We start from the raw sequence: 12,108 nt of genomic DNA on the forward strand, positions 1-12,108 counted from the left end.
CTCAGTCTCCCCACCTTTGCTCCCGCCCTCATCTTCCTCCCGTTCCTCATCGCTGTCCAGCAGTTGTCGCTTCTTGGGTGCCACTTCCGGCTGCTCTTTGACACCAGCGATCTCTGCCTCTGAAATGACCATAAGAAGCGTAAGATGAGGGAATGGGCCCCATACTATCAGAATACTCTACCAGCTTCTAGAGCAGCGGTTCTCAGCCTGTGGGTCATGACCCCTTTGGGGGTTGAACGACCCTTTCACAGGGGTCGCCTAAGACCATTGGAAAACACATATATAATTACATATTGTTTTTGTGATTAATCGCTATGCTTGAATTATGTTCAATTTGTAACAATGAAATTGGGGGGTCACCACAACATGAGGAACTGTATTAAAGGGTCGTGGCATCAGGAAGGTTGAGAACCACTGCCTAGATCAACATGGCGGCCGCACAGTGAGTCCTCAATAGGTGGCCCTGCTATTACCCGCTAGGGACACCAGGCCGGCTTTCCTTTTCCGGGCTAACAGGAGGGCCCTCAGGGCTTGTGCTCGGTCTTCCTTCTGGTGCTCCTCCTCGGGGGCTTGCTCTCCAGGGACTTTCGGGTCTAGCCCTGGCCGAAGTGTTCCCTCTTCCTCTGCGTGACTCAAAGAAGCTGCTACCCTCCGGAGCTGGGTGGGACTCAGCTTGGCTGGAATTCGCCAGAAGGTTTCCTACAAGGACAAAGAAGTTGAAAATAAGAGACTTTAATATTATTCACTGAGTAACTATGAACCTGCACTGGTGAAGATCCACAACGGTTATGAACGTACTGCTTATTCACCCAATATATGCCCAACATCTAGCATGCTGTCTGCTACATTAACAAGTTGTCAGTAATATAGTTGTTAATTGAATACATGTATCCTGGGGGGGTCTAAAAAGGTGAATCAGATATGATCCCTCCCTCAAGGAACTTACAATCTAATGGGAGGGAAAAAAAATCACTGTAGTCTAACACCACAGGATTGGGGCTGTATCAAGGAAATGAACAAATTTCAGTGGCCAAAGTGATTACTTTTGCATCAGGGATAGAAAGTGAGAGACATTGCTTCTCTGGGGAGGTGAGGACTGAACTGACTCTCCAAGGTTGGGTGTGTTGGAGCTTCCAGGAGAGGGGCTGGCATGATCAAGTGTTTGGAGTATGAAGTAGTCCACGATGACTATGGAGTAAGGTAGGTATGTGGGTGCCGTGAAGCTATAAAAATTGACCAAATCTATACCTTAAAAAGATAACTAAGGGGGCAGCGTGGAATATGGACTTTAGTGGAAGAAGAAACTGGAGAGGAAGACTAGCAGAACAGCTGCTGCAGAGTCTCGGTCAGCAAAATGAGGAGGTATATTTTGAAATAGCACCAACACAACTTGGCTGCCACTGTGACTGGTGCATTTACCTGCTCAGAGGCAGGAGGCCGAACCCCTAGCTTGCGCAACAGCTGCTGAAACTGCTCGTTTTCCATTGCTTCTTCATTTTCTTCCGTCAGCGGCACCAACGGAACTGCCTGGGAGCAGCCTAGAAGGGGTCCACAGTCATACGGTAAAGATGTGAAGAAAGACCTGGTCCTCTCTCCCAGGCCAGCCGCTCCAAAGCCCCAGTCCCGCTGAAACCATCATTTACCCACTCACCATCCTCTTCCCGGTCGTTTGCTGCTTGAACCAGGCAGTTCTGGAGCCACAGGAGAGGAGCAGAAAAGCCTACGGGAAAGAGGGAAACTTGACCTTGGCCCATGTGCAGAAACCCCCCTCCACTCGAGACTCCTCGCCCAGCCCAAGCCCTCACCTTCCTGACGCAGGCTTTGCCCAAGGTTTCCAGTGGACAGGACTGAGCTCCCCGGGAGGGTTTGTTCTGCTTCTGAGCACTCCTCTTTCTCCTCATTCTCTTCACTATCTTCCTCTGACAGGTTTTCCTCTTCTTCCAGATCTTCCTGGCAAAAATCTTTCGGGGACTCCGCTCCATTAGGCTGAAATTCAACGGGGGTGGGAAATGAAAGGAGACAAGGTGAGGAACTGAGTGGAGTCCTTTGGTTCGGGGTGGACCTAGTCAGAACAGCCCGAAGCGGGAAGATCCTGGGGGGGGGCTACCTCTATGGAGCACTCAGGGAGGGTGGTCCCACGCCAGCAGAGCCAGGGGTAGATTATTACCGAGCCCGAAGGTGCCGACTTCTTCCGGCGTTTCTTGTATAGCTCCCGCCGCTCAGCCACCAGCCCCAGAGCCAGCAGCTTATCCACTATTCGGGCCCGTGAGCGTTTGGCTGTGATATTCTTCATGATATGACCCAGGACATCTATAAAGAAGGAAGTGTGAACACAAGAGCAGCAGAGGGAAGAGAAATAAAGGCAATCGGAGGAAAGAGGCTGGCTTGATTCACTCAGAGATGATACCACAAGTATAGTGAGTGGGCAGAAGGGATGGGACAAGCCTTACTGGGGAACAGGAGGCAGGGGGGGAGACATGGACAGCGCGGCTCTCCTCTCAGAGGTTCCCTGAACTTCTACCTCACTTACCATCTGAGGCCTGGAACTCCTCAAAAAGCCGCTGCAGCTCCAGCTCCTGATCTTCTGTCCACAGTACGATGTGGGTTCCTTTCCTGTTGAGGAAGGTGTCGGTGGGAGAGGCGGCCGAGGCAGCGAACAGAGGATTCCCCATCTCAGTTCCCTCCAGAACATGTGCCCTACCTTTGAAAGTCCTTGACACTGTCAGCCAGTCCCAGTCGCACCAGGTGGTGGACGACCTGCTTACGCGTCCGAGGAGCAGTTCTCAGGTGCGCCAGTATGGTGTCCACCACATCCTGACCTGAGGTGGAGCAGTGAGGCAGTAAAGAGGGGTCCGGAGCTCAGGCTGCCCTCCTCATACACTCTTCAGATCCCAAGGCCTCATACCTTCCACATCCTTATGGGCAAGGTACAGTTCCTGAAGCTGGGCCTCCTCCTCTGGGCTCCACGCGGGAGGCTTACGACCAGAAGATCTAAACGGGGAACGGAGAGGGGAAGCTTGTAGGCTATGGGCCCAAAAGAGGAGACCGAGGGTCTTCTCTGGTTAGTTGTAAAAGGAACAAGAAGGACAACACAGGTACCTCAGAGGAGCCAGCCAGCAGAGGCCTACGATGTGCTTCCTTCCCCCACTTTCATCCCACTTAACCCAACAGTCAAACTAAGAGATTTTCCGGGTTGGGCCTATGGAACCTGACACTGCAGGGACCAAGAGCATTATGGGAAAAAGAAAGAAATGTGCAAGGAGGGGAGCTGCGACACTAAGGAAAAGAGGCCAAACACTTCTATGAATCCTCATGATTCGCCAGCACATTCCAGGTTCTCCCTGGGGGCCACTCCACTCCCAACTGACCCCCTCCCGCTCCCCCAAGAAGCTCTGGAGGAGGACACTAGAGTAGCAGGAGACTGAGGCTCCAGTCCCATTCTTCTCTTGGGCGACCTGTGGTAAAGCACTTCGCCTTCAGGGCCCGTTTTCTCAGCTACGCAAGGGAAAAAGGTTGCACTAACTGATGTGCACGCCCTTCCAGCTTTGACACTCGGTGACTGTGTCACCCACCCCTACGGCCCATCCTGGAGCTCACCCGCCGTCCAGGGAGCCATAGCCCTCGGTCATCTCTCGAACCACGGAAGTGTTCTTCCAGAACAGCAGCTCCACAAAGGCTTTCTGGTTGGCTGCAGCCAAGGCAAAGAACTTGCCCAGGACGTATTTTGCAAAAGTCACTAGCTCCTGCGGGAGAGGGAGGCTGCTGTGAGGCCTCTCACCTCAATGCAGACACAGTCAGGCCCTCTAAGTATTTTCTCGGCACCTGTTCCCAGCTGCCCCTCCTCACTCGGACTCTCTTCTATGCCCCCGCACCGAGCTCCCTCCACCAGACTGCCTACTTCCTCACCGTTCTCTCAGCTCTCAGCCGTCGATCCCACTCAGTGCCACCCCAGGACTCCCCTAAGCCTCCAGACCGCCATTCCTTAGTATCCCCTCACTTTGTAGGCCCCAGCGGCAGGGTCACTAAGCAGACGATTGAAGAGGCAAAAGAGTGAGAGCTGGAAAAGAAGGGCTTCCATTTTGAGGTCGTGGGCCAAACGGTGCAGCATCTTGACGATGCAGTGGTTAGTGTGGGCGCTGTTCTGCCTGTAACCCCGCAGCAGCAGCACGTAGGCGCGGATGACAGTGGAGCTGGCAAAGCTGCACCGAGAGGGAAGGAGAGAAGGTCGGCATAAGACACTGCTCACAGCCCCACGCTCTCCTTCCTGGGACCACGCAGTCCTCTCGGCTCGCACCGTTTCAGGTAGTCCAGAAAATTAAATTCTTTCTCCGACACCTGGACCACTTGCAGTTCTTCCTCCTCCTCCTCCTCCTCTTCTTCCTCTTCCTCCTCTTCCCCTCGTTCCTCTGGCGCCCGCTGCCCTACAGGAAGAGTGACGATTGCTGGGTCTCTGGTACTAGAGAGAGCTAGAAGCAGGGCGATGTGCAGGGATGGGGACTCACGGGGCAGCGGGGCACAGAGGATTTGTTTCAGCAGCTGGATCTCCTCCTCTGGGGAAATGTCTTGAGAGCCAAACACATCTCCTTCTGGCCAGACCTCTCTGGAACAGAGCGAAAAAAAGGCTTTAATCAGAGGGAATCTGAGTTATAATTTGAAGTGGGAGAAGGAATTTAGACTTATTTGTCAGCTGGAAAAAGAATGCAAACTATTATCTCAAAGAAGCAACGAAGACTCTAGGGAAATTTTTTCTCATAAGCCACAGTGCAATGAAAATCACATAAGAACAAATGCAGCCCTAGCTGGTTTGGTTCAGTGGATAGAGGGTTGACTCGCGGACTGAAAGGTCCCAGATTCGATTCTGGTCAAGGGCACATACCTTGATTGCAGGCTTGATCTCTGGCCTGCCCTGGTTGGGGCACGTGCAGGAGGCAACCAATTGATGTGTCTCTCTCATATCGATGTTTCTCTCTCTGTCTCTCTCCCTCCCTTCCACTCTCTCTAAAAATCATGAAAAAATATCCTCCAGTGAAGATTAACAAAACAAAAAAGAACAAATGTAAACAATCTAAATGTTTGACACATGGTTAAATGGATGTACATACTCACACAATGATGTTTGAAATCCATTTTTAAATCCTCACCCAAGAGTATGTTTGGGTTGTTTTTTTTAATTGATTTTAGAGAGAGGAAGGGAGAGAGAAAGAAACATTGGCTGGTTGCCTCCTATTCATACCCCAAGCAGGGATCAAACCCAAAACTCAGGTATGTGCCCTGACCAGGAATCGAACCCGCAACCTTGTGATGTACAGATGACACTCCAACCGAGCCACCCAGCTAAGGCAATAATGGTGTTTTAAAGCCAATAACAATTACAGAAATGTATCTGATGAGAAATGATGCTCATGATATACTGAGGAATGAAAAAAATACTATATATCAGTATGTGCAATAATTCATTTTTTAAAAAGAAGTTGTAGATGATATGTCTACATCTAACACAGAGGGAAAAACTCTGGATGGTAACTCATCAAAATGTTAATGATGGATTTGGAATATGAGGAAACAAAAAATACCCTGCCGGGAGAGCAAAAAACAAAACAAACAAACAAAAAAACACATCCAAAAATATGAAGATAGTGTAAAGGAGCCTTTGTGACAACTTCAAGGGTACCAACATTTGCATTATGGGGATGCCAGAAGGAGAAGAGAACAAGGTATTGAAAATCTATTTGAAGAAATAATGACAGAAAACTTCCCCTACCTGGTGAAAGAAATAGACTTACAAGTCCAGGAAGCACAGAGAGTCCCAAACAAAAGGAACCCAAAGTGGCCCATACCAACACACATCATATTTAAAATGTCAAAGGTTAAAGACAAAGAGAGAATCTTAAAAACAGCAAGAGAAAAGTAGTAGTAAGAAGAAAAAAAGATAAAAATATGAACAATAAAATGGCAATAAATACATGTCTATCAACAATTGAATCTAAAAATCAAAATAAAAGCACAAGGAATCTAATGAACAAAATAAACTGATGAATTAAAATAGGAATTAGAGGCATAAAAACATGGAACAGGCTGTTAATCTCAGAGGGAAGGGGGAGGGAGGAGCGGGAAGAGGTTAACCAAAGAACTTACATGCAAATATGCATTACCTATGGACACAGACAACAGAGTGGTCTGGGGCAGGGTGGGAACTGGGTGGAGGGCGGGGAAAAGGGGAACATCTATAATACTCCCAACAATAAAGATTTTTTTAAAATGCTAATAAACAGCTATCTTTGCCTCATAGATTACCTTTATTCCCCCCACCCCATTAACTGTACTTTCTGTTTCTGTTTTATTGAACAAAACCACCCAACAGACCAATCAAAACTCCCCAGGGCTGTCCTGGCCGGTGTGGTTCAGTTGGTTGGAGCATCATCCCATACACCAAAAGGTGGCGGCTTCAATTCCCAGTCAGGGCATATACGCAGGTTGCAGGTTCAATTGGGAGGTAACCGATCCATGTTTCTCTCTTTCTCTCTCCCCCCACCCTTCCCTTCCTCTAAGATTAAAAAAAAAAATCCTCCCCAAGACTTAGTACTCAGTCCAGAGCCCCAGTACTTCAGATGAGACTTCTCTCTTTTGAAGACTGAGGACCTATAACAGTAAAAGTCTCCCTTTGCCCCCAAAAGCCAAGAGCTGGAACCGGGAGGATGGGTGGGCAGGGTTCTTACCGGGCAGACCTAAGGAGAGTCAGGGCCTGTGGGGCCTGGTTAGCCAGCAGACAGTCTTGGATCCGCACCATGGCTTCTGCCCGCTGCTCCTCCACTGGCACCTCTGAGGCTGCATCAAAGGGAACCATGGAGTCCAAACTGAGCTCAGGATCCTAGAGCGAGATTAAGGCTATGGGAACAGAGAAGGAAACCCAGGCAACCAACCCATAGCACTACCCTGAGAAAGACAGGGCTTCTGCAACCACCTACCTGGGCACAGCACTGCAGCTGCTCGGCCAGGGATGGCCACAGGGCCTCCAGGTCCCCTGGGCTGCGGGGAACATTACCAGAAGCAACAGGCTTCTTTTTCTTCTTCCTCTTCTTTCGTTTGTTCTATGGAAAAAGCTGTGTTAGAATGGCAGGAGGGCTAAGGAAGCCTTTCCCCATCAATGTCTTCTCTGTTATTAATTAACTAGAGGCCCAGCGCACGAAATTCATGCACGGGTGGTGTCCGTAGGCCTGGCCTGCGATCAGGGCCGATCTTCCCCGGCAGCTGGCCCTGCCCCCTACCATTGCTGCTGTTGCTGCAGTCACCCTCTGTGTGTGGGGCAATTGGCAGAGCTACCAGGGCGCCAGCACTGCCCGAGTCAGCTGCCACCCACCCCTGGTTCCCAGTTCCCCATCATGCGATCATAGCCTGCTGGCTGGGGGGTGGAACCAAGAGGTTGGCCATTCCCACCTGCTCGCCGGCCCTGCTCCCCACCGCCACCGGTCACCCTCTGTATGTGCGGTGACCGGTGGGATGATCAGGGCCCTGGTGGACACGCCACCACCCACGACCGTACCCCCATTCCCCATTGGGCCATCGGAGCCTGCCTGCCAAGGGGAGGGACGGAGAGGTTGGCCCACAGGCCCCAATCAGGCGATTGGGGCCTGCGGGCAGGGGACAGCTTCTGTGTTGAACATCTGCCCCCCTGGTGGTCAGTGCACATCATAGCTGACTGGTTGTTCCGCCATCTGGTCAATTTGCATATTATGCTTTTATATATATAGATTAGATGTCTGAATTAATCATTCACGAGTGACCACTATATGCTACTCAAAGGCAATGGGGAAGCAACAGTGAACAGCACATTTCCTTGCCCTTAAGGAGCTTACAGTCCAGTGGGGGAGACAGGTGAATCAGGTTTCAGTGGGGACAGGACCTAGAATGTGGCTGAGCAGAAAATGCCATAGCAAAACATAGGAACTGCACTTGACTCACTTATTGGGGTAGGATTTCCTAAAAGCAGTGACGTCAAGCAGAAGTTTATAGAACAGATTTGCTATGAGGATAAGAAACTCTACATGAAAAGGCTTTGTAAATTGCAAAGCACCTTGTAAAAACAGCCTGCAATTTTTTCTCCTGAAAAGCAGGAGCGAGAGTCAATGCCCTGTCCTGCCCCTCCAAGGCATGGCTGTGAACCAGTCTTGTGTGGCAAATAGGATGAACTATGGAGGCCTTAAGGTCAGACCCTGTTCAAGGAACTTAAAGTCAAACACAGCAAAGGTTAAGAGCTTGAGATTTGGAATCCAGCATCTCTGGAGTTAAGTACTGACACTTGGCCATTGACTAGTTAACTTTGAACAAGTTTTTAACCACTTCGTGCGTGTGGCCTAGTACTGGTGTGAGTATTACAAGAAAACTAGCACAACGTCTGACATACAGTAAACACCCGATAAAGGACATCACTGATTACTGCTGATAATACAATAGAATCCTGAGTTTTAAAACATCTTCTAGGAACGTCTCATTGATATTACTGCCCCTTTCAAGTCCAGTTCTGACTGAACTTGAAGCTTTAGCAGATAGAATTACAGGAAAACTTTTACAAAGCAGAGACCCTGAACGTCTATGGGATACAAATTTCTTGAGGTTTTCTTCTTGTGCCAGACTTTTCACTTACATGTCACTTCAGGCTCATGGGTAATCTTACAACCAACTTTAGGACTACGGAGACTGACACGAGCAGCTGGAGTTATTCTAACGGTAACTAATACAGGAAGAGATCCCAGGCCTTCTGACTCAATGTAAGGCTCTTTCCATCTCACAACAGTGCTTCAGAAGTACAACCAGAAAATATCGCAGCACAATCACTAAACTCTAATATTATGAATCCCTAGGGTTTCTGTGCTTATTAGCACCTAGTAAGTGTTCCAGAAATGTTCCATGAATGAATTAAGACATTTACGGTCCATCAGGGATTGATCGAATGAAAAAGGAAACGACAGTAGACTCCACTATCAAGTCTCTTCAACAAATCTCTGGCCCTCTTAGTTCAGAGTGGTTCTAACAGGTCAGCTGAAGCTACAGGAAATGTGAGGAGGAGAAAGAAGGCCTGTCCTCCCCTTTTCCCTCCCATCTCTTTCCACACCGGGGACTGCCCAGTACCTGCACCACCAGGTTCCCTCGGCTCCGACAAAACCGCTCCAACATCTTGAGGAAGAGATGGGTGGTTTCCACCAGGTCGATAAGGAAAGAGCGGGGCTGGCATCGCTCGTCGAACTTTCGAAAGAGTGCCAGGAACAGCTCTCGATACTCCATAACATAGAAAATGTTGTCTAGAAACGGGGTAGAAAAAAGACTGGAAGGACTGGACTGGAAAGTTTAGGAAAAGGAGATGGGTGAAGCTGGGACCAGGAAGAGTAAAATGCTGGTCAAGAAATGGGGAGGGCCAGGATCAGAGACCAAGCCAGGGCCTCACTTTTGATGATGCGGCTGCTCTCCCTCACAGCCTCCTCTGGCGACACGTCCATCTCATTCACTGTGGCCAGAAGCTCCTGATAGGCCTTCAGAGCCAGGTGCATCCTGGGAGTTGAGGGAGACAGGAGGACAACTTAGGACATAGGCTCATGGTAACAGTACCACCCCCCCCCGCCCAATAATGTCATCAAAACCAGAATGGGCCAGCCAGTCCTTGCCCCCCAGCCTGACCACCTTAATCCTAAAACGCAAGAGAAAGTACCACCCAGAGTCCAGGTGTTCAGGTTCCTGGCCTGGCCAATGTGTCCAGCTGACTCCCATTCTCACCCCACTCACCGGCGTGCCCAGGAGGCAGCTTCCTTGCGGTCAGTCAGCATCATCTCATAGTAGTTGGTGAGGTTCTGCTCAATGAAGTGGAAGGTTTGGACACTGAGGGTCTCGGAGACCAGGCCTGGCTTGAAGGAGGCAGCCCGGTTGAAGGCCATGAAGAAAGCCAAGGCCCACATGTAATAGGTCTCGTCGTGCTGCTGAGCTTTCTCCCGAAGCAGGTTATCCTAGCGTCCAGGGGAAAAAGACCATTCCATGACCTCGGGGCTTCCCATTTCCTCCTGTCCTGTGATAATGGGAGGGACCCTGGACACGACCATACACTATTCCAGGATCCACAATTTCCAAGCCTCTCTCCTCCTCCCTAGGATCTCCACATTCCTTTCCCCTTCATCTGGAGTGATTTCTTGAGAGACTTTTAACTTGCTCCTCTTCTGACATTTTCACCATCTCTGAAGAGCACCCTATACTCTTCCCACCTCCCAGTCCACACTCCAGGGTCAGCTCCCCATAGGCTCCTCCCAGTTGCCCTTCGTGCCCACCACGACCCCGTGACCTCTCCACTCCATCCTTCCTGGCGCTCACCTTCACCAGGCCCATGAGCCGGTTGTAACAGTTCTCCAGGAACTCCGAGCAGAAGTCTCTGAGGAAGAGCCTCACGTTGAGGGCAGAGCGGCGCTGAACGGACAGCTCCCGGGCAGCCTGGCGACGTTTAGGCACCCTTCGAGGCTGCTTTCCCAAGTCGGAACTGTAGTTTCGGAGCTAGGGGTATGGGCTGGGGATTAGAATCATTCCTAACCGCCACCCTCTGCTTGCAGATCTTCCCACATCCCTGGTTCTGCAGTTTTCTCAAAAGAAACTCTTAGAGAGTACTCTCTTCTGGGCCGAAGTGAAGACAGAGGTGGAGACAATAAAGCCAGAGGCTCTGGTTCTCCTAACAGAGGGTCTTTACCTCCAGAGACGCTGACCCTCCGTAGGCTCCCCAACTCCACAGCATGGAGCCCCACCCCAGATGGGAGCATACGCACATTGTGGAGACCTTTGTGAAAGATGAGGTCCCTCTCGCCAATGGATTTCAACCCCTGGACAATGTAGGAGCCCCCAAATCGAGAATGCCTGCAGTGAAAACAAAATCCAAAAACATGCAGGGTGATTCCTCAATTCTCTGGAAGTTTTATCCCCATTTCACTTTCATCAGCACATCAGGGCGTGTTGTTACTACAACATGGTATCTGGCCTCCACGGTCTGAGAAGTTGGCTCAGGCCCTCAGCACTCCAGGGAAGGAACGGGCACACGGCTAGAGCAGCTCCCAACACCCACCTGTTGCCGCGCTGAAGGGCTCGAGTCTTCTTTTCTGCCATCTCTCGCTGGCGCAACACCTCCAGCTCCGCCACATCGGTGCTCCGCTCCTGGGCTAAGCGTCCCTGTCCTACTCCTGCCAGCTGCTCAGGGTTCTACGTTTGGAACAAGGAGGAAAGAGTCAGAGGGATGGCCATTCCTTATTCTGAGTCCACGCCTACTGGTGGCAGAAAGAATGAACACAATAGGATTGTGGATGGAACCCCATACTCAAGACATGGCTATTCTATGTGTCACCACCTTCCCCCGGAGAGTTCAGGCATTATTACAAGAACAATTCTGGCCGCGTCGCAGAAGAGTACATGGGCAAAGGGACTGGGGCAACAGGCCAGGGTCTCACCTGGTCACGAAACATAAGGGAGATGATCTCTAGCACGTGTAGGCTCCACTGCTGCTCAGTGGGCGAGCTGGCCAGGAAGAGGAGCAGGTCGTCCAGGCCACTGAGATGAATTGCCCAGAGCAGTTGGTCATGGACGCTGGCGTCGTCATCGATCCTCTGAGCAGTGAGGGGTGAGGAGAGAGAGGGAGGCCAGTTGGTTCCATGGCCCTGCCTTGAGGTTCTCTAACTCATTCTTTTTTTAAAAATATATTTTATTGATTTTTTACAGAGGAAGGGAGAGAGATAGTTAGAAATATCGATGCGAGAGAAACATCCATTAGCTGCCTCCTGCGCGCCCCCTACTGGGGATGTGCCCACAACCAAGACCAGGCATGTGCCCCCAACCAGGAATCCAACCATGACTTCCTGGTTCATAGGTTGGTGCTCAGCTGGTGAGTCACACTGGCTGGGCATGACTGGCTATTTTAATTCGTGAGAAGTCTAAGTTAGTTTTTATTAGAAGGGGATAGAAAGGAAAGGAGATGATATTTTTAAACATTGAGAGTCAGATGGAAAAAGATAAGGAAGAGCAGAGGAGTGAAGGGGCGAAGTGGGTAGGGCTGCAGGAGTGGTGATATGGCTGCCACCTCACAAGGGCTCCTGG

General features: G+C 50.4%; 1 protein-coding gene across 1 annotated transcript in view; it reads right to left on the bottom strand.

Annotated features, from left to right (window-relative positions):
- The window catches only part of TIMELESS (timeless circadian clock), a 31,308-nt gene that overhangs the window by 778 nt on the left and 18,422 nt on the right, over positions 1–12,108 (bottom strand). Inside the window, exons 7-28 of the mRNA XM_006777876.2 lie at positions 11,466–11,621; positions 11,087–11,220; positions 10,794–10,881; positions 10,351–10,527; positions 9,775–9,992; positions 9,440–9,543; positions 9,127–9,296; positions 6,966–7,088; positions 6,717–6,868; positions 4,503–4,600; positions 4,295–4,421; positions 3,998–4,199; positions 3,598–3,743; positions 2,906–2,991; positions 2,702–2,819; positions 2,531–2,613; positions 2,168–2,310; positions 1,806–1,986; positions 1,652–1,720; positions 1,420–1,538; positions 474–699; positions 15–119 (exon numbers count right to left, since the gene is read on the bottom strand). Of these exons, the coding sequence (XP_006777939.1) occupies positions 15–119; positions 474–699; positions 1,420–1,538; positions 1,652–1,720; positions 1,806–1,986; positions 2,168–2,310; positions 2,531–2,613; positions 2,702–2,819; positions 2,906–2,991; positions 3,598–3,743; positions 3,998–4,199; positions 4,295–4,421; positions 4,503–4,600; positions 6,717–6,868; positions 6,966–7,088; positions 9,127–9,296; positions 9,440–9,543; positions 9,775–9,992; positions 10,351–10,527; positions 10,794–10,881; positions 11,087–11,220; positions 11,466–11,621 (3,025 nt within the window). The remainder of the gene's footprint in view (positions 1–14; positions 120–473; positions 700–1,419; positions 1,539–1,651; positions 1,721–1,805; positions 1,987–2,167; positions 2,311–2,530; positions 2,614–2,701; positions 2,820–2,905; positions 2,992–3,597; positions 3,744–3,997; positions 4,200–4,294; positions 4,422–4,502; positions 4,601–6,716; positions 6,869–6,965; positions 7,089–9,126; positions 9,297–9,439; positions 9,544–9,774; positions 9,993–10,350; positions 10,528–10,793; positions 10,882–11,086; positions 11,221–11,465; positions 11,622–12,108) is intronic.

The sequence above is a fragment of the Myotis davidii genome, unplaced genomic scaffold, assembly GCF_000327345.1.
Source record: "Myotis davidii unplaced genomic scaffold, ASM32734v1 scaffold509, whole genome shotgun sequence".
NCBI classification, from domain to species: domain Eukaryota; kingdom Metazoa; phylum Chordata; class Mammalia; order Chiroptera; family Vespertilionidae; genus Myotis; species Myotis davidii.